This window comes from Osmerus mordax, chromosome 5, assembly GCF_038355195.1.
Source record: "Osmerus mordax isolate fOsmMor3 chromosome 5, fOsmMor3.pri, whole genome shotgun sequence".
Taxonomy (NCBI): domain Eukaryota; kingdom Metazoa; phylum Chordata; class Actinopteri; order Osmeriformes; family Osmeridae; genus Osmerus; species Osmerus mordax.
The window spans coordinates 5,937,185-5,962,540 of record NC_090054.1 but is presented as its reverse complement, the minus strand read 5'-3'; the positions used below and the strand labels follow the sequence as shown (position 1 = coordinate 5,962,540).

The 25,356-nt window shown below is 46.5% G+C and overlaps 2 protein-coding genes across 3 annotated transcripts; both read left to right on the top strand.

Moving 5' to 3' along the window:
• Positions 1-1,919: 1,919 nt before the first annotated feature.
• c5h10orf71 (chromosome 5 C10orf71 homolog) lies at positions 1,920-14,604 on the top strand. Its single transcript, XM_067236578.1, has 5 exons — positions 1,920-3,806; positions 7,251-7,373; positions 7,572-8,337; positions 11,674-13,473; positions 13,699-14,604. Exons 1-5 carry the CDS (start codon positions 1,920-1,922, stop codon positions 13,758-13,760), a joined length of 4,638 nt encoding a protein of 1,545 aa, XP_067092679.1. The 3' UTR covers positions 13,761-14,604.
• A 1,740-nt stretch (positions 14,605-16,344) lies between these two features.
• On the top strand, positions 16,345-25,214 carry vstm4a (V-set and transmembrane domain containing 4a). Of its 2 annotated transcripts, none has more exons than XM_067236605.1 (8): positions 16,345-16,537; positions 18,231-18,692; positions 22,688-22,741; positions 22,899-23,006; positions 23,243-23,276; positions 23,363-23,514; positions 23,719-23,786; positions 24,680-25,214. In XM_067236605.1, exons 1-8 carry the CDS (start codon positions 16,486-16,488, stop codon positions 24,863-24,865), a joined length of 1,116 nt encoding a protein of 371 aa, XP_067092706.1. In that variant the 5' UTR covers positions 16,345-16,485; the 3' UTR covers positions 24,866-25,214. The 2 variants fall into 2 exon arrangements, with proteins under 2 accessions (XP_067092706.1, XP_067092705.1); XM_067236604.1 differs by having other exon boundaries at positions 23,240-23,276.
• Positions 25,215-25,356: the final 142 nt, after the last annotated feature.

Below are 25,356 nucleotides of genomic sequence, written 5' to 3'. Positions count from 1 at the left end.
TACGCACATAAACCATCATCCTTTCTTTTGTTTGATGCTAAATGTTCATGTGAGTGTCTTTATTCCTAGTGTGTTGTCATTATAGTAAGAAGGTTGTATTTAGCAGACACTTTTATTCAACTGTACAGGGAATTCAAATCTACAACTTCTTAATCTGTCAAATACTCTACCACTGTGCAATACCAATCCCATGAAGTAAATACTATTAGTGTACCGTAGATATATAAATACTCAAACTAAAACAAACTCCCTGGGATTAAGGCAGGAATCTACCCAGGCCACCCTGAGTGTCTGTATAAGACATCTGCAACCAGGGTTTTAACCCAAGTGTATGTCAGTCTTTCTCATTATGCACACTGGCATATACACTTCTCCTCCAGGGTTATCAAGCAATTCCTTGATTGTTACCAGTGGAAAGCCCAATAAACTCATTTTTCCTGGCATCAGTCCCACATTGTTGCGGCTCTTCAGTGGATGTGACTCTGCTTGTACTGACCACACAAACAGTTATCACACCAGTGTTGATGATACGTATAAGTCAACTGTACAGAAAAAATAGAGCATGAAGGATGGAGTATGCATGTGTAAGTGTGTGTGTTTTGCGTATGTAGGTACTGTTCCCCAAGTCATGAGGTATTAATGGGCCACCAGATATTCCGGGCTGGGTAAAGACTGCCTGGCAGCTGTAGTAAAATTAACCACACACACACACATACACACACACACACACACGTACACACATACACAAATGTATATTCCATCCTTCATGCTCTATCTTTCCTCTACAGTTGACTTCTGTTGACATACTGTGTAGATACTGACATACACACACAGTTTTACCCAAATCCTTTCCACTGGGTTCACCCAGGCTGTCCTCTCAGTGTTCTAACAAGTCTTTGCTTTACCATGGTTTACCCTCACCTAAAAGCAGTAGCATATCAGCACACAGCATATTCTGTCCACCGTTAATTATAAACACTGCTAAAGCGAGGACATGATGTCAAATGTAAGCTGTAGCTCAGTGCTTACTAATGATGACCACCTGCTGATGGTCTATGGGATACTGTGGGACTCCATTTTAGGCACACACTTGACAGTAGGGAGTATTGGTCACTACAGAACTGGTGGTGACAGGGAGGGGGGTTGGGTGGAGGGGCCAGATCATCAGGGTTTGTAAGGGAAACGTCGTCCTCCTTTCCTAAAATAACTCACGTGAGCCTCAGGGTCTCTCTCTCTCTCTCTCTCTCTCTCTCTCTCTCTCTCTCTCTCTCTCTCTCTCTCTCTCTCTCTGCTGTGCCTAGCAACTGGGTGGCTCGGGTCACCACATGGCTGTGAAGGTCAGAGCGATTGACTGGGAGGATTTACAGTGCTGTTTTCAGCTCCGCATACAGAACATCACTGCTTCATTCAGGGAAAAGTAGTCTCTTTAAAAGGCTGACCTATCAATCAAATCATTAACAACTACCAGTACTGTCACTGCTGTACTCTTGGAGCATTTTAGATTTGTGAAAGTTTGCTCTTTATGGCGTTACCTACAGAGTAGACAAAAAAGCAAATTTACTTCTATAATGTGAAGTGCTACTGTTTCCAAAAAGGAATGAATATATATGCCCTACACAGAATATTCTGCCTAATTACTGGTCTTAGAAAATAGGCTGCATTTCTGCTGCAGATGATTCTAATCCAGCACCCCTGTCTTTCTCTCTTTGTGTTGACAGGCGGCATTCACACAGACAACTTCTCAGATGCACATTGTCTTAGCGGAATACCCTACAACCCCCCACCCAGCCTACCTGGGCCCTTTTGGGCCCCAAACACAGGACACTCGGACACTCCTTACCGTGTGTGTGTGTGTGTAAAAGAGAGAAAAATAATTCAAGACATGATTTTTGGCATGACTGAGTGAACAAGCCTTCATCATGACTACAGTGGAGAAGCGTCACTCTGGTCGCCGTGGCAGTAGCCACCGGAAACACAGCGATGGTGGCTACAGCGACACATCCAGCGGAAGCTCCTTCCTGGACGAGACGGATCGTGAGGTCAGCAGTCTGACCGACCGCGCCTTCAGGAGCCTCTGTATCGGTGAGGAGGCAGTTTACAATGACTCAGACCTCTGCTCCTCCTCACCCTCCTCTCAGAGGGAGAGAATGCAGGCATTCAGCCAGGAAAGGCCAGGTCAGGAGTGGGGCAGGGAGGAGGAGAGGCAGGACAGGGAGGAGAGGGACAGAGAGATGCTGAAGAGAGCTGCCCAGGAGAGCTTCAGTCATAGCCTTGAGCAGTATGGCCAGGAGGGGTCCTGGGTGCAGGGAGGGGGGGCTGAGACACTGCAGAGGGACCTGCAGCAGTGGGGGAGCTATGGGGAAGGGGGGTTGTCTTCCACATTCCAGCGCACCTCCATAGACATATCTCAGCAGGAGAATATTCTGACAGAGGAACGCCTGTCCTTACTTAGCAATGGAGCCATAGACCTTTGCGCACAGCAGCGTCGAAGTCGCTCCAGGGTCTCATCTCTCATCAAAGCCTTTAGCTCAGAGGGTTACAGAGACAACGATGCTGGTGGGTTACCAGAGGGAAAACTCAGGGACTGGAACAACATTGAGCCCAGCTGGGACAAATCAGCTCTGATGAGTATCCAACGAGAGCTGTCAGAGTTCTCAACAGCATACCACAACAACTTTAACACAGGCCCATTCCCTTCCTCTTCCTTGTCTGGTCCCTTTCCCACCCCTGGCCCGTTTGGCCCTTTCTCTGGAGGTCCAATACCCAACACTGCTACCCTCCCATTTCCCCCCAGGGAGACCAGCCTCTACTCCTCAGAGGTGGCTGGTTCTGTGGCCCATATGGACACTTCAGGCTCCTCCTTCATGAGGTCTGCCCACAGCAAACAGGGCAGCATGTTCTCCCAGCTCAACTCCACATCCAACTTCTTCATGCACAGTGAGCTTAGCCCCTTCAGGGTGTGGAGGAACCAGGCCCGTTTCCCCTTCCAGCATGGGGACCAAGTCTCCGGGTTCATGTCTCCCATGGAGTTCCCCAGATGGTACGAGACGCCCATGTACAAGGAGCTAACTATGGGCCACCAAATGCAGAGCCATGCCATGTTCTATGAGCAGAGGGGGGTTCGCCCCCAGAGGAAACACCTGGAAGCTGTAGCCCCCCTGCCTCCCAACCGCTCGACCTCAACCTCCACGGTGCTCCACAAGTCCCTTGCCCTGGAGAAACTCTCAGACTCTGAGCTGACCCAATACCCACCGTGGAAACGCAGCCGGAGTGTAGGATCCAAACACCTCTCCTCGCATCGCCCCTCCACAGTCTCGCCCACTAACGACTGGTCCCGGCGTAACAGCCATGAGGGCGTCCACTCCGTCACCGAGCTCCGTCAGAAGGTCACCATGGTGACCGCAGAGCAGAGCATCGCCATGGAAACTAGCAGCAGCAGCAGCACCACACCTTTCAACATCAGCCAGCTGCTGACGCCCATCATCCACACACGTCAGGATACCGAGACCTCCGAAGTCTTCCCGCCCACCCTGTCACCCCCCCTTGCAGTTGAGTATCCCCCAGCCCGGGGCGAAAGTCGGGGCGCCACTCCAGACACCAGAATGTCCAACTACAAGTCCAGGGCCTCCAGCCTCCTCTTCAACCTAAAGGACAATAGAAAGAGAGTGAAGAGCACCTACAGCCCCACCAAGTTCAAAGGCCTGGAGGTGACTGACAGGAGCAAGCAGCCGTCCACCTTGGACAGTTTTGAGCCAAGAGACACAATCATAGACATACCCTCTACCCCAGACCTACAAATCCCTCAGGTTATTGTACAGGAGGAGCCTGCCATGATAGATTATTCAGCACGCTCGCAACACCCGCAGTCATACCAACACCACAGTAATCCAGGACAGATGCCTACCATCTCACCAACACACCCACATTATCACCCACATCACAGCCCTGCACTGCTTCCTCCAATAGCATTTGCTGGGCAGCCCTCATCCCCTAATGCAGCCTATACTGGCCAACAACGTACCTCGAGACCAGAGGACTATCTGACTGTTAGGTCAACTGTAAATCCAGGGTATCATGAGTACAATACCATTACACAGGAGGGCTACGCAGGAAAAGAGCACCTGTCTAACGGACAGGCTTGTCTGGGAGGTCTAACACCATTAAACACTGCCAGGCCAGGGCCTGAGGCAACTAGGACAGATAGCCTGGTCATGTACCAGCAAACCAGCCCCAATAAACTAGGTGTGCACAACACACAGCCTATGATGAGATCTCCTCTTCTCAACCTAAACCTTAACACTACTCTAGACCCACCCTCGCCTTTCAGGGACACTCAGAGAACAAATTCTTTCACCCCTAACCAATCAAGAGAGAAGCAAGTTTCCGCACAGAGGTTGGAGCCCAGTCCCTATACAGTGGCAGGCCAGAGGTCCACCGGAACAGACGGATATGAGCAAGAGAGAGAGAACATGTTCAGTTACAGCGATGCCTCCTCACAGGACAGTTGGAGACATCAGGTTTTTGTTAACAACACTAACAACAATGACGCAGATCAATTAGGATTTAATGACAGAGTTAAGCCAGTGGTGCCCCCTTGGAAAGGAGATATAGCTACTCTTATAGAGAGAGATAGTTTCTCACAGTCGACTCAAAGAACAGCTGGTGCACAGAAACAAAACCTTATCTCTGCAAGACAGCAATATGAAGCAAAGAGTGAGTGGGATTTGAAGAAAGAACAGGGGAGGAATGAACAGAAGGAGCCTTTGGATACAGGAATATCATATCCAAAAGGAGAATTCTCAAAAGTGATTAATAAATCCCCAAAGAAAGACATGTTTCCTGTTTCAGATCAAACACTGGCCAATCACTATGCTCCAATCACTGATGCCCCACTCAGAGACACTGCTTTTTATGGGAAACAAATACCTGGTAGGATAACCGATATGTATGGAAGTCAGGAGCAACACCAGTTCCATAAGGGCTCACTGGTGAAAGATAGTTATCAGATAAAGAAGGATAAACTCAGTCGAGATTACAGTCAGAAGATGGCCTATTCTGAGGCCAATGCTAAGCAGGAATATCTTCAGAGAAAAGCACAGTCGTGGACGGAGGACAACACTGGGCCCAAATATCAAGGGTATGAAGTGAAACAGCTTGGTGACCTGAACACTCAAAAGAATTCATCATTCATCCATACAGATCAAGCCAAGGAAGACCTGGATAGGGCAGAACAGGCTAAAGCAGAGCTAGCTAAAGCAGAGCTAGCTAAAGCAGAACAAGCTAATGCAGAAAAAGCTCAAGCAGAGCTAGCTAATGCAGAACAAGCTAAAGCAGAGCTAGCTAAAGCAGAACAAGCTAAAGCAGAACAAGCTAATGCAGAAAAAGCTCAAGCAGAGCTAGCTAAAGCAGAACAAGCTAAAGCAGAGCTAGCTAAAGCAGAACAAGCTAAAGCAGAGCTAGCTAAAGCAGAACAAGCTAAAGCAGAACTGGCTAAAGCAGAGCTAGCTAAAGCAGAAAGAACAAAATCAGAACAGTTGATGGCAGAGCAATCTAAAGAGGAGCTGGCAGAAGTAGAGCAAGCTGAAGCAGCCATGGAGGAAACAGAAAAGGCTCAAATGCAAGTCTCGAGTATAGCTGTGGACAAATCTGATCAAAGTGATGTGATCAAAGATCTGTCAGTCAGAAATAGTTTGCAGAAAGGGAATGCTACAGTCGGCAAATATGATTGTCTACCTGTGGACAGCGCTGATGAATATGCAAAAGTAAGAGAAAAGTATGGTTTCAGTAGCACTCTCACAGCCAACAGAAACATCCAGTCTGATGCCACCTCAACTGACGGGGGTCAAATGCCAGGGATGGAAGAGGATAAGGCAGCATCACGAAAGGACAAGGATGAAATAAGCTCTGTCATCGTGAATGAAACTGCTGAGGTGGAGGAACAAGGGAAGACAGGTCAGAGTTCAAAATACGAGGAAGTCAGAGAGAACCAGTATATTTACAGTGAGTCTTCAAAAGAATTCAAACTGTTCAGTGCAAATGAATCAGCAACAGTGGAGGGTAAAACAGCAGAATCTATTAAATCAATCACAAATGACCCCAATGCATCCAAGACTAAAGCAGATCAACAAGATTGTAGTGAGACTCCAGCACATAAAGACAACTACACTCCCGTCAAGTCTCAGCTCCTTGATAGGAAACCCAGCAAGCAAGCTGAGCAGAGTGGAACACTGATTAAAGCTCCAACTTCTTCTATGTCATTTAGAGCCTTGTCTTACAAAGAAAGAGGCCAGACCAAACAGGAGATCCTGACCTCTAAACTTAAGGCCCATGCAGAAAAGGAGATATCAGCAATCAAAGAAAAAGGCTATGCTATACGAGATGGGTTTTTAAGAAACCCTACCAAACACCTGTCTTTAAGTGCCAACATACGGCAGAAGCCCCAGACTCAAGAAGCTGTGAAGAAAGAGTCAACAGTTGTCAACGATACGCAGCTGAAACAACATGAGGCCTCCACTGGAAAAAATACTGAGGCAGACAAATCTTTTTCACCTCCAGTCAGTGAAACCCATGATAGTCCGTTTGTGAAAAAGGAACTAAAAACAGAAACTAACCATGTCTCTGACAACTTCAATGAGGTATTGAAACATTTAGATAAAGAAAAGATGGAATGCCTTTCGCAAGAGCAAAACAATCCATCAACACCTGTCCTAGGTGCCAGCAAAAAGGATGCAGAAGATGACAGTCTTCAGATTATGGGTATTATGGTGACTGTGAGAGAGAAAGAACCTTTGGGGCAAGTGGACAAAAGTATCATTCAAGAAGGCACTCCAGTGAAAGATAAAGATAACAACAAGTTTGAGGCAATTACTACCAATAAAACTCAGCCCAACCCAGACGAGTTCTCCAATAAAGATAATGGTAATATGGAACACAAGACTCCCTCCTCCTCAGCTTTCTGTCCAGGTGAAATAGCTTTACATAATGAATCCCAACCAGCTGAACAATGTATGCTGCTGGAAACAAGCAATCCAAGAGACTCTATAGTTGAAGATCCTGTAATTGCAGAGCAAGAAGTTGAAAAAATTAAGAAGGCATGTGTGATAAAAGAGAAAGGGAATAAGTCAGAGGAGAATTCTCTGTCCAAAGGATGTCAGTCTAAGAGAGAAATTGTACCCCATGACCCCCCTGCTGTCAGAGACACAGCTAAAAATAAACCACTGACTGAAACTCAACCCCTTCTCTTCAAACAGGGCATAATAGCCCAGAAAGCCAAAGACTATGCTAATGGGAACCTGAATAAGAGCCTTGTGAAGAAGAGCATTCAAGATGGTGGACACTCCAGAGACCCTATAGTGCTTCAAGAAGATGCCGATGTACACAGAGATGGCGTTGCCATTGCAGGCATGATTTCACCACCAGGGGAAGTTATTTCATTAACAAGTGTTCAACAGGTCGGTGAAGCTATAGCCAAAGATCTTCAGCAGGTTGAAATAACAAAGTTTGAAAACGGAAAAAGAGATACAGCAGTAGCAGATGATAAAAGTACAAGATCTGTTCTCACTTCAACAAAGGTAACTGAGAAAGAGCTACACAAGAATGGATTCATGAAAGATGAGACAAACCAGGACACCAAAGCAAACCCAGACCTTTCCTGGCAGACAGACAGTCTTCCAAATGAAGTCTTTGTTTTGAACAAAAATAAGACCAGAGCAGTGGAACTGAACTCAACCAATGAGATAGATATGGAGAATATGAAACTACAAAGTGAGAGCAAGAAAGAGGCTCAACTGAGGAAGGGGAGCGGTGCTAGGGGAGCAAGGGGAGAACCGGTAGACCAGGACAGTCAACGCAGGGAACCTGACCCTCAGACTAAAAATGTATCTGATTCATCAGCAAGAGAAAATGCAAGTGCTAAACAAGACATCAAGGCTAAACCCGTTTTTGAGATATCGGCAATTGCTGACTACGCTAGATTAAAGGTCATCTCCTCAGAGGAGGAAGACAGGCCTAAACTGGACAGTCCAGGGCGAAAGGATGATTACTTCCCCAGAATCCAGACTCGCCCCAGCAGACGGCCTGTTTTCACTACAGAGGCTCCACAGGAGCAGGCAGTGAAAGAGGTGATGTCGGGAGAAGAACCAAAGGTTACTGTGGGGAACAAAGACAGCAATGCTTCTGCAGTTTTCTCAGCTATGGAGCAGGATCAGAAGAAGACAGGGATGTTTGAGCTGAAGAAGACGGTCCCATCTAACAAGGCCAAAGAAGGAAAGGGAGTCACTTGCATGGAGAAAGCACCTACCCAACATCTCAAACACAACGCTGAGGCCACATTGAGGAGTGAGGAGGGGGAGGAGAGACAGACAAAGAAGAAAGATGAAGAGAGGAGGGAAGCAGAGCTAAGGAAGGATGAGGAAAGAAAAGCAAAACAGAGAGAGGAGGAGAAAAGAGAAAATGAGGAAGAGGAAAGGAAAGCAAAACAAATAGAGGAGGAAAAGAGAAAGGAGGAGAATATGAGAAAGGAGGAGAAGAGGAAGAAGGAAGAGGAGAGGAAAAGAGAGGAGGATAGAAGAGCTAAAGAAGAGAGGATGAAAGAGGAGGAAAGGAAAAAGGAGGAAAAGAGGAAATTAGAGGAAGAGATTAAAGCCAAAAAGACTGAGGAGAGGAGGAAGGAGGAGGAAAGGATGAGGGAAGAAGAGAAGAAAGTGAAACAGATGGAGGAGGAGAGGAAAAGGGAGGAGGAAAGAAGGAGAGAGGGGGAAAGGAGGAGAGAGGAGGAGAGAAACAGGGAGTCAGAGAGGAAAGCAAGACAAATAGAAGAAGAGAGGAGAAGGGAAGAGGAAAAGAGGAAAGAAGAGGAGAGGATAGCAAAAAAGAGAGAGGAGGAGAAGAGAAGGGAAGAGGAGATGAGAAAGGAGGAGGAGAAGAGGAGGGTAGAAGAGAGAAGGAAAGAGGAGAAGAGGAAGAGGGAGGAGGAGAGAAAGAGAGAGGAGGAGAGGAGGAAAGAAGAGGAAAGGATCATAAAAAATAGAGAGGAGGAGAAGAAAGCCAAAGAGGAGGAAGAGAAGAGAAAAGTGGAGCAGAGAAAGAGAGAAGAGGAAAAGAGAAGGGAAGAGGAGGAGAAGAGGAGAGAAGAAGAGAGGAAGAGGGAGGAGGAGAGAAACAGAGGAGAGGAGAGAAAGAGAGAGGAGGAGAGAAAGAGAGAGGTGGAAAGGAGGAAAGAAGAGGAGAGGATAGCAAAAAAAAGAGAGGATGAGAAGAAAGCTAAAGAGGAGGAGAAGAAAAAACAGGAGCAGAGACAGAAAGAAGAGGGAAAGAGAAGGGAGGAAGAAAAGAGAAATGAGGAGGAGAGGAGGAGAACAGAGAGGAGAGAGGAGGAGAAGAAGAGGGAGGAGGAGAGAAAGAAAGAGGAGGAGAGGAAGAGGGAGGAGAGAAAGAAAGAGGAGGAGAGAAAGAGAGAAGAGGAGAGGATAGCAAAAAAGAGAGAGGAGGAGAAGAAAAGAGAAGAGGAGGAGAGGAAGAGGGAGGAGAGAAAGAGAGAAGAGGAGAGGATAGCAAAAAAGAGAGAGGAGGAGAAGAAAAAAGAGGAGCAGAGAAAAAGAGAAGAGGAGGAGAGGAAGAGGGAGGAGAAAAAGAAAGAGGAGCAGAGAAAAAGAGAAGTGGAGGAGAGGAAGAAGGAGGAGAAGAAAAAAGAGGAGCAGAGAAAGAGAGAAGAGGATAAGAGAAGGGAGGAAGAGATGAGAAAGGAGGAGGAGAAGAGGAGAGAAGAGAGGAGAGAGGAGAGGAAGAGGGAGGAGGAGAAAAAGAGAGAGGAGGAGGGAAAGAGAGAGGAGGAGAGGAGGAAAGAAGAGGAGAGGATCTCAAAAAAGAGAGATGAGGAGAAGAAAAAAGAGGAGCAGAGAAAAAGAGAAGAGGACGAGAGGAAGAGGGAGGAGAAAAAGAAAGAGGAGAGAAAGAGAGAAGAGGAGAGGATAGCAAAAAAGAGAGAGGAGGAGAAGAAAGCTAAAGAGGAGGAGGAGAAAAAAGAGGAGCAGAGAAAGAGAGAAGAGGATAAGAGAAGGGAGGAAGAGATGAGAAAGGAGCAGGAGAAGAGGAGAGAGGAGGAGAGGGAGGAGGAGAGAAAGAGAGAGGAGGAGAGCAGGAAAGAAGAGGAAAGGATAGCAAAAAAGAGAGAGGAGGAGAAAAGAGCTAAAGAGGAGGAGGAGAAGAAAGAGGAAGAGCAGAGAAAGAGAGAAGAGGAGAGGAGGAAAGAGGAGGAAAAGAGGAAGAGGGAGGAGAGAAAGAGAGAGGAGGAGAGGAGGAAAGAAGAGGAGAGGATAGCAAAAAAGAGAGAGGAGGAGCGAGCTAAAGAGGAGGAAAGAAAAAGAGGAGAGGAAATGAGAAGGGAGGAAGAGAGGGAAAAGGGGGAGGAGAGGAGAAGAGAGGAAGAGAGGAGAGAGGAGGAGAGGAAGAGAGAGAGGGAGGAGGAGAGAAATATAGAGGAGACGAGGAAAGAAGAGGAGAGGATTGCAAAAAAAAGAGAGGAGGAGAAGAGAGCTAAAGAGGAAGAGCAGAGAAGGAGGGAGGAAGAGAGAAAGAAAGAAGAATTGAGGAGAAGGGAAGAGGAGAGAAAGAGGGAGGAAGAGAGGAGGAAAGAAGAAGAGAGAAGAGAAGAGGAGGGAAGGAGGGAGGAAGAGAGGAGGAAAGAAGAAGAGAGAAAGAGGGAGGTGGAAATAAAAGCAAGACAAATAGAGGAAGAGAAGAGAAGGAAAGAAGAGAAGATAAAAGAGGAGAGGAGAGTTAAACAGATAGATGAGGAGAGGAAAGAAAAGGAGAGGATAGTACAAAAAAGAGAGGAGGAGAGAAAAAAAGAAGAAGAGAGAAGGGAACAGGAGAGAAAGGGAAAACAGATGGAGGAAGACAGGAAAAGGGATGAGGAGAGGAGAGAGAGAAAAAGAGAGGAGATAAAGATGGAGGAGGAGCGAAGGAGGGAGGAAGAAAGAAGAGAAAAAGAAGAGGAGATACGCAAAGAAGAGAAGAGAAGGGAGGAAAGGAGAGAGGAGAGGAAGAGGGAAGCAGAGAGGAAGATGGAGGAGAAGAGGAGAGCAAAAGAAGAAGAGGAAAACAGGAGAAAGGAGGAGGAGGAGAGTATAAGGCAAGATGAGAGGAGAAAGGAGGAGAGGAGAAGGGAGGAGGAGAAAAGAGCACAACAAAGAGAGGAGGAGACAAGAGCTAAAGAAGAGGAGGAGAGGAAGCGGGAAGAGGAGATAAAAGCAAAACAGAGACAGGAGGAGGAGAAAAGGGCAAAGGAGAAGAAGAGGATGGAGGAGGAGAGGAGAGCAAAAGAAGAGGAAGAAAGGAGGATAAATGAGGCAAGGATAAAGGAGGAAGTGAGGTTGAGGGAGGAACATAGGAGAGCAAAACAGAGAGAAGAGAAGAGGAGGGCAGAAGAGGAGAAAAAGAGAGAAATACAGATAGACGATGAGAGGAGAGAGGAAGAGAGAAGAGCAAAAGAGGAGAGGAATAAGCTGGAGAGGAGAGCCAAAGAGAGGGATGAGGAGAGAAGAGCAGCCCAGGAAGCCAGACAAGAGGCAGACAAGATGGATTCTCTACAGTATTACTCAATCAGTGCCTCTGAGGCAGAGAGAAGACCCAGGGAGAGACCCATGCATTCCCCTCTGCCTTCTCCACGGAAAGGGGACCTTCTGGAGCTGGAGCAAGCAGAGGATGGGATGTCCTTTGAAAGACCCCACCCTGCTGCCTCCCCTGCCCTGTCAGCCCCGCGCTCCAACACCTCGTCCCCGGCCCTAGGGCCCAAGCCCACCATGTTCAAGGTGAAGGACAATACCTTCAGGGGATCTATTCTCACCAAAACCATCAGACCCCGCTTCTACAAGAACTTAGAGGAAGACTCCAGAGTGGCCTCACCGCTGGATGCCTGGAGGGGGGGAGGTGAGAGGGTGGAGGAGGAGCAGGAGAAGAGGAGGGAGACTTCTGACACCAATGTACCCACACATCGGTCCCCAGTGGTCCAGCAGTCACCTGTCCCGAGCTCCCTCGCTCACACCCACGACTACCCCAGTAGCCTATCAGAACACAGGGAATACCGAGCCCGAGCCCGCCGCAGCCTAGCATTGGACGAGGAAGACTCCCGCTCCGTCCTCAGCACAATGTCAGAGGATGTGGACAGCTTTGCCACCAGTGCTGGGGACCTGGGTGACTTTCGGGGAGCGTACGACTCGGACTGGGGCAGCAGGGGGGGCTACGAGAGGCCGGACTCCGCTTGCAGCTTCAGCAGTGATGCAGGGAGGCCCCTGGGGAAGCCCCCCACCGTGCCCCCCAAGACAGAGAAGGCCTTGCGCAGAGCCAAGCGCCTGACTACACGCAGGATCAAGAAGGAGTCAACAAAGACTTCGCTTGACAGGGCCACCCCAGAGGACAATCCTCTGAGGGAGGTGTCCAGTGTTCCATCGTCCCACTCAGACCTACGCTCCTCCGGCCGCTCCGCACTCTCCTCCCCCCACTTCTCATCCCCCATCTCCCTCCCCCACACCCCCACTCTTGTCTCTAGTGTCTCCTCCTCCACTGCTGAGCTTCGCCCCTCCCACCGTTCCTTCCACGCCTCCCCCCACGCCACCGCCCCAGTCTCCCTCCCCCTTGCCTCCCCACACCACTGCTCCCCCATTTCCATTCCTCTTGCCTCCCCCCACGCCACCGCCCCAGTCTCCCTCGCCCTCGCCTCCCCACACCACTCCTCTCCCATCTCCGTCCCCCTTGCCCCCAGGTCAGTGTCCAGTGTCCCGTCCTCCCCCACACAGCCGTTGACCCAGTACCACGTAGAGCCCAGTTACCCCCTCACCCAGAGGAAGGTGCTCCAGGACCCTGGCTCTGGTCAGTATTTTGTGGTGGACATGCCTGTCCCTGTCAAGACTAAGACCTTTTTCGACCCGGAGACAGGGAAGTATGTCCAGCTAAATGTACGAAAGTCAGGACAGACTGGGCCCCAGCCTCAACCCCAGGTCCCGTACACTCATCCCCACCTCCCACATACCCAAGCCCTGTCCCCAACTCCATACTCCCAAGCTCAGCCACCCTACCCCAAAACCATGTCTCCAACTCCATACTCTCAATCCCGGGTCCCATACCCCAAAACAATGTCCCCAACTCCATACACCCAATCCCGGGTCTCATATCCCAAAACAATGTCCCCAACTCCATACACCCAATCTCGGGTCCCATACCCCAAAACTATGTCTCCAATGTCCCCAACTTCTTACTCCCAGTCTCAGATCTCATACCCCTATGCCATGTCCCCCTCCTCCGTCCGTCACTATCCCCACAACCAGGCCTACCATCAGGGTTACCAGCCCCAGACTGTATCCTCCTTGCCCCCTCAACGATCCAGCTCAGGGATGTCGGCTCCAGGCAGCTTCTCCCAGGACCTCCAGGAGCCTGATTCGGGGAGGCAGAGTCGTGGCTGGGGGCAGGAGAACCATGGTAGGGTGAGAAGCAGGAGCAGCCTGGGCTGTGTGAGCCAGGAGAGCTCACACAGACAGGTGTACAGCCCAGGGCAGGCTCCCTATATGGATACGGGCTACGACGTGCAAACATTGTATGCACCCACACCGTACGATACACACAAGGGAAGTGACATGCGTAGCCTGCAGGGGGAGGGGATAATGTACAATGAAAATGAAAACCCCGCTCTCTCTGGACCTCCAGGTCGTGACATCATCACTATGAGCGAGCTGGAGGACTTTGCCATGGATTCTTCTGATTGGTGATGACTGTGATTGACAGCTTGTATTGTCTAATAGCTTAACAGTGTATATGTAGCAACACAGATTGACAAATAAATATGAATGTCTAAAGAAACAGACTAGATATATAGTGCATTAATAAGAAACAGAGATATGGTTGTATATGTGACCTATTTAAGAAGAAAAATAGAAAGTGTTTTAGATATAAAGTGTTTGTGTAAGGCTTGTTAAATTGCTGGCCCTGACGATTTCTGCTGCTGACGTTTTGTAGTGATACAAAAATAGAAGCTACTTATGTATAACTGTGTCACAGAAAAGTTTACCATTCCATTTTTGAATGTGTTGAAGATGATCTGCTGGTCTATTTGATAAGCTCACTGTCACCTAAAACTGAGAGAGCATATTTGAGTACTTCTGAAGTATTACTATAGTATCCGACAGACTAAGAAGAAGTCTTTGCTGCTTAGGACTGGTATTTATTTCAATTGCAACATATAATATATAGAGATTTTTTAGATTTTAATGTAGTTAATACAATGTTGAAATTTTTAATATGTGCATGCAATGTAGTGACTGAGAAGGCAACACAAGCTTGATGCAAATGGAAAAGAGACCCTGTGTTTTTAAGTGAAATAACATGACCTGAATGTTGCTCTTTGACAAGTTTCATAATAATGTAGACTGTACATAATAATAAATAGTCTGCATTATTTGTAATGTTTGAGAATGTTTCAGAATTGCTGTGAAGTAAAACAGAGTGGCCTGGACTTGTAGCACACACATGTTCTGCCATATAGTCCTCCATCAGGATTGTGAATGTGGCCTTCAGAGGCACCTTATAAGGAAACAATTAAAAAGTAAACATTTATATTTTTGTCATCTTTCTGTTACTTTATTTACATCCTTTAATTTAATAGGTACACAAATACTCAACAAAGATGGTATTTCGTTTTTTCACAGCTACCATGGGCTTCAATATAATAACTGAAATAGTCTTCAAGTTGTCAAACTCCTTCAGATCTTCTACAGACTACGTTCTCCACTAGCGCTAGCACTATGTGTAGGTATCTCAAAGCGCACAATAGGATTAGGACCCAGTTAGGACACAACAGTCCCCATTCCAGACTTTCCTTCAGGACCATCGCAGTACTGAGTTAAGGACTGCGGTGGTACATTATGATATGTTTAGAAAACCTTATGTTTTGTTGTCAGGTAATGGAAACCAGTGATAGGACTGTGAAGTATCTTTATCTTAATCTTCTTTCAAGTGGTGGTTGAGGTCTGGCGCCATCTTTTGACCACTGACGGATCTGTTTAATCCATTGGCCCAGAGCAGAAGACCAGCCGGACTTATGTCAGAACAAATGGGAGCATAAGAGAACCATTATAGACCTGGAATCTAAACATTTCATGTGTAAAACAGTGATAGCAATAATAGTGGCATTCCTCATGGGGAAGCTGGGTTTGAATCTGGGCAGGGCAATGAAAGTTAATTCATTAACGTCCTCAGGTCCCTCGCTAGGATCAAAACATTCCAGAGTAACAGACACTGTACAGGAGCAACATCGGTTGCCACGACTACCAAATGATTAATCAGAATTCCTGTCTTCGATGTTCCAACAGAAGGATACTGATTTTATGCAGAAGAATTGTCATCTCTACCCAGTCTTGCAATAATTATTGATCTACAGTATCTATATGTCTGTTATTTAGCTGAACTCACATTCTTTGAGGAGAGTTCTAAGTGTAGTCTGAAGGCTTAAAAGTGTAATACAGTTCTTTTGGCAGAACTGTGCGCGCCAGCAGAATTCCTGCCTCAGCGTTTTACTGGGGTAGGCTGACAACCACAGCTAAAGACCAGCCCATGCCACTCTGGCCACCAGGCACCAGACAGAGAGGGAAAGGTCCCATACACATAAATACAGCACACACACTCACACACAAAGATATACTGTACAGACACACTATTACATCCCTCTCTTTGGTTCATAACAAGCACACTATACAAAGACAGTACACACATAGACACACAGAGAGTAAGCGAGAGAGAAAGAGAGAGAGAGCTAGAAATAGTGTGTGTGTGACACAGAGAGAGAGAGAGAGAGAGAGAGGGGGGGGGAGAGGGAGGAAGGAAGGAAGGAAGGAAGGAAGGAAGGAAGGAAGGAAGGAAGGAAGGAAGGAAGGAAGGAAGGAAGGAAGGAAGGAAGGAAGGAAGAGAAATATTCTGTTGTGGTATACAAATGCACACACACACACACAAAGGGAAAATGTTTATCATTGCTTCTACCTTCTACCTGGACTGCTTCCAGAAACTCACAGGAACACAGGAAATGACATTTCCTACATTTTACAGCAGAGTGAGAGGGGAAGAGATAGCTTGGTAGAGAGAGAGAAAACAGAGGGATAAAGTGAGAGAGAGAGAGAGAGAGAGAGAGAGAGAGAGAGAGAGAGAGAGAGGAAGAGAGGGAGAGAGAGAGGAACGTTCCTAAAAGAAGGGGGAGTTTCTGCAATAAGTGGGAACAGAGCATGCACTGTTTCATATTACACACAGTGACTCGAGGCAGCGCAGAGAAATAGAGAGAGGAAAGAGAGAGAGGGAGAAATAGAGAGTGAGAGGAGGAGTGAGTGGTGGGCCAAAGTTGGGGTGTGTGACTGCTTGGTGTTGTGAGCAGTCAGGCCCTGTAGCCGATGGTGTCTAGCAGTAGTAACAGTAGTGTAACTGGGTTTATGGATACACAGGCTCTGTAAAATGAACACCTTCTTTGTTGCAGTCCTGGTTCAGATGCACGTCCTGCTGATAGGTAAGTCGTCTGTTAACCTCTCAACACCAAGAGAAAACCAAATCACTAACATTAACAGTGTACCTGACGTCTACTCTGGAAACCCATTACTAATTAATGACTAATCCTGCAAGAAAGAGAGAGAGAGAGAGAGAGAGAGAAAGAGAGAGAAAGAAAAAAAGAGAAAGAAAAAAAATTACAATGATAATAACTATAACAATAATGTAGGAAATTCTGATGTCTGTGTACAATGTGTGTATTTGTTGACATGCATCACACACGGTACACTGATGCTCTTTGATGTCCTAAACATTTCCCTCTGTGGCCAATGTCAACAAAGCAGACTTGAACACATTCTATTTGGATGTACAGTAAACAAGTACAGTCTGTGGGGCTGGATGTAATGAGCCCATCAGATCTATATCCAAACATTACCCACAGAGAGAAAACTTTGGCAAGGTTTATGGTTCTGTTGATGGAATCTGTACTAAGGTTCTGTAGCAGGATTCTATGTTTGGTTAGTGTTAATAGGTTCTAAGGTTCTAGTTTATGTGTTTGTTTCTGTTCATGGGTTCTGTATTAAAGCTCTGGAATCTGTATTTAGATTGTGTTGCAGTTTTAATATTAAGGATTCCGTGTTTGGCTTTAGTGCTGCTCTAGTGATCTGTACTAGATTATTTTCATCAATCAACTAAACAAAAACAAAAGCAAAACCATATAGATACATTGTATGAAATCTAGATTTTGTTCAACACATAGAAACTAGAAAAAGTTTTTGTTGCGGTCCTGAGAACCTAATAGCATTTGATAAGGCATGGTAGTATGTGTGTAAATACATGTGTAGAAGTAGTATGCTGGTTAGACAGACCCAGAGGGATTCGATACACATAAGATCAAGGAGCAGGAGCACATATGGTCTCTGTTATCTTGTCCTGTGGACCCCTGACCCCCCCCCCCTCTTCTTTCTCTTCTCTCTCAGAGGGTAGTGTTGGATAAATGCTTCCAACTTGTAGGCTTTCTTTTTACCAACCTCCTTCCCTGCCTCACGGCCTCCCTGCATGCCTCTCTCCTCTCTCCCTGCATGCCTCTCCCCTCTCTCCCTGCATGCCTCTCCCCTCTCTCCCTGCATGCCTCTCCCTTCTCTCCCTCCCTCAGTCTCTGCCTCCCTCCCTATCTTATTGCCTCATGCCCTACCTACTTTCCCTCCCTCCCTGCCTCCCTCCTACCTCCCTCCCTCCCTCCCTCCATCCATCCCTGTCTCTCCCCTTCTCTTCCTGCATCTGACTGCCTCTCCCTATCCCTCCCCCCATACCTCATTCTCTCCCTCTCTCCTTATACCCGTGCCTACCACCTTTCCTCCCTAGCCATATTGTATTCAGACTCTGTTGCCTCTGAACACACACAAACACACAGCTTCATCTTGAGGACAATTTGTTATTTTGCAGATTTAATGTGTTTCTGTACGTAAATAAGAGCTGCATGCATCTCTCTCCTCAGTAGGGTTGTGTTGGGGTGTGTAAGCCTACTTTCTCTAAATGCTGTTATTATGTTTAATTGGCAGGTAATCAAACATCTGGGAAAAAATGAGCTCTTGTAGAGCAGGCATTTTTCCATACAATGAGGCAGCTTACTGAATCTATAGCACAATAAAGCAGGCCTGAAAATGAGGGATTACAATACGTGTGTTTGTGTGTGTCTGTGGGTGTTCCCACAGGGGTGTGTGAGGCCCTGAACGTGACCGTGACCCCGGCGCCGGTCGTCATGGTAACAGAGGGGGCCAATCTGACGCTGTCGTGCCTGGTGTCACAGAGGAAGAGGGTAAACAGCCTCCTGGTCCTCCGCTGGCTCTACTCTCCTCCCCCACCTCTACCTCCGCCTTCCCCTCCTCTTCCTCTTCTCCCTCCACCCCCCTCTCCTCCACCTCTTCAACCCCCAGAGGTGCTGATTGTCAAGGTGACGATGAAGAGGACTAAGCTGTATGGGAACTTCACGCGCAGGTTCCCACAGCGCAAGTTCCACCTGTACGAGGAAGTGGAGGGGGAGGTGTACCGCCTGTCGGTACTCAACGTGACAGGGACTGACGGAGGCTGCTACACCTGTAGAGTCCAGGAGATACGCAAACACAGAAACATCTGGAGGGCTTCGTCCAATGGCACCGCAGCCACCCATCTTACAGGTAAACACCTGAACGCACACATGAACACACGTACAAATACAAACACACACATCTGTACACACATCTGAACATACACTTCCACACGCTCACATATATGTGTTAAACATACACACACCTGAGCACACAAACAAAAGTTATATTAGCCTGCTAGCACACAAACAAATTATGTATAGGCTAATGTTCAGACTATTAAACACATGTGCTGTACCCACCAGACCACACTTCCTGAAAGATTAGGATTGGCTGTGAGGTGTGAGTGACGTCGACTGTGAGGCTAGTTAAGGATGGAGGGTCAGAATATCAACAGGACAGCTGTTTCCTGTAGGCTGTCTCCTCAGCCAGGTGTTGAGAGTCACACCTGTCTCTGAGGAGCAGACAGGATGATCTCCCTCCGTACGTTAGCCACAGGTCACCCCTCACACCAACTACGAACTCACTGAAACTACTAACCAGTCACGCTGAGAATGGATGATGTGTCTCAATGTTATCAGAGAACACTTCAAGCCTCACACCCCAGCACACACACACACACATATATGCGTTCACAATCACACACATGCACACACATTTCCAGTCTGTGTGTTACAGCTGCCAAGTAACACAGTGGTGGTCTGTCACAGTGAGGAGCCAGAGGCTAGGGAGGCCTGGTACTGACACACACAAAACATTTATCCTGGCTTCACTAATGGAGACCTTCCCCGGAATACCCTTACAGAGACAAGACTTGCACGCTCACAGGCACACACGCACCGAGTTGAAGGGGCAAAGAAGAGAGAGGAAGAAGAGGAGAGAAAGAGAGGCAAATAGAGAAAGAGATGGAGAGAAGAGAGAGTGAGAGACAAAAACAGATAAAGAGAGAGAAAGAGAGGTGGAGGAAGGTTGCCAAAAATGTGTATGAAAAACAGAAGCATCATTGGTTGTATTTCTGTGAATGGTCTTTTTTTTCTGTAAGCAGAGTTGGTGTGTGTCTTGGTGTGAGTGTGTGTCTGTGTGAGTGTGTGTCTGTGTGACTGTGTGTGTCTCTATGTGACTGTGTGAGTGTGTGTGTCTCTGTGTGACTGTGTGTGTCTGTGTAAGTGTGTTAAATGTGAGTGTGCGTCTCTGTGTGAGTCTGCGCCCAGTCTTCTGCCGTTTCCATCTCAAAACAATGAGCTCACGCAGCCAGGAGCCTGCTCCTCCACCACATCACCCGCTGCCTGTGGGCCAGAGGAAGTGCTGAGTACGTTTAAAAACAACTGCCGTGCATGACGTCAGCGGGCACAACCTGCAGTTAACCGCTGCAAGAACTTTTACTCATTTGGACCAGTCTATACTAAGACACAGAAGCAAACTTCATTCATTATTCCTGCGTCACCAAATCAGTGTTCTACTCCCGAACACGTTCTCCTGCTTGTAGGCAACAAATTGAGATTCTACCCTGAAAGAGCGATGTTCCTCATAATTTTCTTAGCTTCCAGAGCTAGTCTGGAAGACAGTGAGGCAGGAGGAGTTTTACGCGACTACGCCCTGTCTGCCTTCACTACAGGGGAAGCCACATGGCCTGCTCCTCACCTCAGGCATCTTCACCACCACCAACCACAGATACAGACACACAACGCTCAATGTATCCTAGCACTGTAGTGTTTTTTAGTTTAGGTTACACAAATCTAACAAATAACCTAGCCACAACTTAATAATGTATTGTACTGTATTCATTTTACAGACACTTTTATCCAAAGTGACCAGGGGTGGGGGTGGGGAACTGAACCTGCAACCTCTTGATTTGCAGTCTACCACTGAGGTATACTCATGACTCAACTTCCACACAACCTCTACCATGAACTTACCGTAGGAGCATAACCTTCTCACAACCTTCATTCAACATTCAATGAGCTTAAATACACACACATCATTACAGCAATACTTTCAACAAATGTTTCAGCAAAACAACAGACAACCATGCAACCCTAAAGCACCCTACACCACAAACACCCAAACAGAGGGAGCAGCTTTGTTAAAACAAAGAGAAGGAATCATAAAATCGGAAGTGTGGTTGACCCCCCCACCCCACACACCCAGTACAAAGACATTTAGTCTCCATAAGCAAGCCCCCTCCTGCTGTGCTGTCCTGAGAGTGTGGAGAACTGGATATGGGAGTCAGATGTAACTATCATGGGGTCAGATGGCTGAACGGTTAGGGAGTCGGGCTATTATTCAGAAGGTTGTTGGTTCGATTCCCGGCCGTGCCAAATAACATTGTGTCCTTGGGCAAGGCACTTCACCCTACTTGCCTCGGGGAGAATGTCCCTGTACTTACTGTAAGTCGCTCTGGATAAGAGCGTCTGCTAAATGTAAATGTAAACTATTGCCCACAGTCTCACCTCAGTGGCCTGCCTCCATGTGGCTTGCTTCCAGTGTACCCTAGCCTCTAGTGCCCTGCATCCAGTGTGGCCTGCCTCCAATCCTCACTCTGCACTTTATGGTCCAGCCAGAGGCTGACAGCACCTTCTCTCCGCCAGGCCAGACAACAGTACACAGACAGCACTGTTACATCACTTCTCTTTAACCGACACAGAGTGAAGCTGACCCCAGACACTCCCTTGGGGATATTCTGGTGATTTCCTGGCTCAGCAGAAGCTATCAGGAGGCCTGGACTCCTTCCCCAGTACCGAGCAGAACAGTGAGATGAACTACAGCGGGACCTGCAGAACAACTTCAGATGAAATACAGTGAAGCTAAGATCCACTTGCTCCAGAATTTATTTTTACCATTCAGCACAAAAATATATTTTACATTCATTATTTAAAAACCTTTTTTCGTGAGAAGATTGGTTTTAAGGTCAAATCAAACTAACAGCTTTTGGATTAGTGCAGAAATGCAGTTTTGAGCATGTGTTGACATACTGCTATGGTTGTGCTGAGCTCTGGACAGCCTGGGCCAGATGTGGAGTTTGTAGGGAGACGTGTTGCTCTGTTGTTTATACTGGCTGTATGTCAAAGATAGGAGCGAAGGAGCTCACATCAATGTGTGTATATTCTTATGTCTAAGTCAAATGTAGCAGTTTCCTGTGTGTGGTTTCACACGGGGTAAAGGTTTCATTTATGGTCTAATACAGTGTGCTACAGGAGAACCAGAGAAAATTCTAGTAGAGGTAGAGAGAGAGAGGTAGAGAGAGAGAGATGTTCCTGCTGCATTCCTGGTGAGCAGAACAGAGATGTGTATGAGGGGTGTTCAGAGTGGCTGGTGAGTCCCATTGTCACTTAGCTACCATCAATGAAACAATTTACCTTCACCAAACAAAAGCATGTTGCTACTTTATTACCAGTTTTCTTGTGGGCAGCCTGTCCTTCATGAATAATATTCTGCATTCTTTTTTTTTTACTCCAATACTTTATATTTTGTGTACTTTGTAAACAAAGTGACAGAATATTTTCTCTGCCTGCTAAAGACCCTGCAAGATAAGCAAGGAGATCATGCTTCTGTGGTGTAGTGGAGTGTGTCGGTGTTGATGATTTAATGAGTGTTTATCATTGCCCATGTTACAAAGACATATTAAAAGCCCATTTCCCAGGCCAGGGGCTAAGTAGTCTGCTGTGCCTCTCCTCCACCTCAATCCACTGTAGATGCCCTTGGCCCACACTGAAAACTCATCAAATATGCTCCCTCTCTCTCTCTTATAGACAGAAAGACACACATACAAACCCCAGTTGAACCCAGACAGAAGGGGAACCCCCCTCCTGCTCTGAAGAAGCAAGGATCCCGTTGCTGTGTGTTTTGTATGTGCGTGCGTGCGTCTGCGTGTGTGTTTATGTGCATGTTTGACGGATGGTAGTTTTCTGTCTTTGCCTTCGTAAGCGTGACAGCGGTTTGGATATTTCTAGAAACCACCATCTTGTCCTGCCTCCTTGGGTGAATGTACCGAGACAGAACCATATAACTCAGATTCAACCTCACGGTGCTTTCCAACCTCAACATTGACAAAAAGGAATACAGTGCATGGTGTTTCTGTCTTTCAGTTCACGTCACTCCTGAGGAAAGCAGCAGTGAAGGGGTGTGGCGTATGTTTGAAGGTAAATTCATTGTTCTCTCAATTTTTTCTTACTCACTTCCAATATATTAGTATATTGGTATGGTGTTGATGTAATTTGTATACCTGTTGTGCATTGATAATAAAGTCAACCTATTTCATGTGCACCTGTGTGTATCTTACCTCTGGTTCTGTTCCAGATGTGTACCTGTGTGCAGTGTTGATCTGCTCCCTGGGTCTGCTCTCCATGTTTCTGTTCACTCTGGTTCTGGCCTGCCAGTATCTTCACACCAGACACAGGCTCAAAGGTACAGAACAGCCTTCCTCCCAGACCCATGTTAAGAGCTACCAAACTCCTAATACAAACTAAGCTAAAAGCCACTCTCTTACCACCACATCTCCCAAACCTAATGCACATGCTTAGACACAAGCTTAACATGACAGAATAACATTTAGTTTTGGGAACCAATAACATTTGTGTCAAAATGATGTCAAGTATTGAGCGACCTCTGTGGCCCTGATCTCTCCTCTCACCTTTCAGCAGCCAGTTACTACCTGGTTAAGAGCCCAGACAGCAGGTGAGATGTTTAGTCATGCTCAATCAAAGGCGGTGTGTTTAAGACAACTCTCAAGAAGCTAAATGTTTCTACATCTTATCCTCCAGCTCTGGGGAAACAGTGACCAGCTCAATTAGCTCCTCCAGCTCCTCCCCTGGGACACACAGGAAAGAGCTGAGACACAAGAAGCAGGAGAGGAGAGACAAATCAAATGTACCCAGAGAGCCAGAGGAAAGACCCCCATACATACTAACTAAAGGTAAAATACCATAGACTATGGACCTTCGCTCACACCATCTAAGACTCATGTCCACAGAGATTGTGACACACAAGACAACACATAGCCTCGTTCTCTTGGATAGCTTTGAAATGGAACAAGAAAACCCTGATGGGAGAGAAGATGCTGTGATTAGAATTAGGCTTCTGACCCATGACCTCAGCTCTGCCTCCTTTATATCTTTAGCACCTGCCATTTCTCACCGACCACGGAAACCCAGACGGTTAAAGAACAAACCACAGAGATCCATCACAGTAAGAACTCATTAGTTCCTCCTACACAATTTAGAGAAAAAGTTTAATTATTACAATTGTTACATGTGAGTCTGCCTATAGAGTTACACCTCTCTCCTGCAAATGTTTATTTCATGTTTATCTTGCGGGAGAATGGTAAGGATTTACTATTTGTCCATGTTAGTCACAATATGTAGGATGTACTTTCTTCATTAGAATCCTATATCATATCAGTGTCGTATTCCCAGGAATGTATATGCTGATATGATACAGGATTTTCAAAAAGTACGACAGTTCTACAGACTGTGACCAACCATTCATTCCTCCCACAATCTTCAAAGACATGTCTCCAGATTTATTTCATGTAATTTTTCACGAGTTGTATTCAGAACAGAGTGTACAGGCCTCTTTACTACCACAGTTATATCTGCCTCTTCCTCCAATTATGAACCAGATTAATCTATTTAGCTATTAAGTATTTAGTTAGGGACCTTTTTCTTTATTTTGCATATATATACAGTACAAATGCTATAAAGTACCATGTACAGTACAGAGAAGGATACTCAAGGAGAACGATTGGTTGTTGAAATTCAGGGGGATTTTTGTACAATGTACCATTTTGATTTGTTATAATTAGACAACTGTGACTGATTGGCTGCAGTATGTGAATGTGTACCCTGCACGAACCATGCGGATTGGATTAGAGGTACAGGAAAGGATTCTAGAACACAGAACAGATCTCCTCTCAGACGGAATGTTCACAGATGAGACGGAATGTTCCGGTGAAGCATGTAAACAAGTAAATAACAGAACTAGCACAGTGAGGGAGGAGTGTGTGCTTGGCTCATTTAAAAAAAAAAAAAAAAAAAAAAAAAAACACGAGTCTCTGATCTCTTCTTCCCTCCCCTCCCCAGCCACGGGTGTGTGAGACAGACACTCTGACATATGCAGAACTGGAGCTGGTCAGACCAAAACCTGTGGAGCCTTCCTCCCCTCCTGCAACCACTGCCTCTGCCCCAGCCCCTCCCAGCCCCGCGTCCCCAGCCTCCAGCCCTGACACCATCTACGCTCAGATCCTCTTCCAGGAGAAACAAATGTAGAGAGATGAAGCAGTAGATACCACAGGCACCTCTGAGGAACATCGCCAAAGAGACCCTTGAAACCCCTGAGATCCTCTCAAAACAAAATCCTCTATTTATGAAACTTTTGTGTACATACTTGCCTTACAATGCCAGATGCAACACAAGACTGTGTGTTAATACAACAAGTTTAAACAAGGAGGCATCCAGATAATGAAATTGATTATGATTGAAATGTTACAGGAAATCTAATGTAGGTTAGGTAACCAACAGCAATGACTGGTACAGTAATAATACTCAACCATCTAATTTTAACCTGTGAAACTTTTAGAAAGACTTTTCAATCATGTTACACATATTACCTGTTTAAATACACAGATATACTGTATGATGCTTCAATCCACTTCAGTTTGTCATCGTTTGGTTTTAGACCTTTACAGCTGCATGTTGATTTCCTCAGAACTCTCTTGTGGGAGTCTGAAACATTCATAAGTATGCTAGACCAAGGTCTG

Bases quoted from the DNA above. Each gene is read 5' to 3' on its own strand.
- vstm4a (XM_067236604.1), top strand. From the start codon at position 16,486: ATGAACACCTTCTTTGTTGCAGTCCTGGTTCAGATGCACGTCCTGCTG. The intron at 23,277-23,362 runs GTGAGATGTTTA...CTTATCCTCCAG, and splicing joins GTTAAGAGCCCAGACAGCAG to CTCTGGGGAAACAGTGACCA. The intron at 23,515-23,718 runs GTAAAATACCAT...TTATATCTTTAG, and splicing joins CCCATACATACTAACTAAAG to CACCTGCCATTTCTCACCGA.
- c5h10orf71 (XM_067236578.1), top strand. From the start codon at position 1,920: ATGACTACAGTGGAGAAGCGTCACTCTGGTCGCCGTGGCAGTAGCCAC. The intron at 7,374-7,571 runs GTACACAGAGAT...ACTTCAACAAAG, and splicing joins TGCTTCAAGAAGATGCCGAT to GTAACTGAGAAAGAGCTACA. The intron at 8,338-11,673 runs GTGAGGAGGGGG...CTCCACGGAAAG, and splicing joins CGCTGAGGCCACATTGAGGA to GGGACCTTCTGGAGCTGGAG.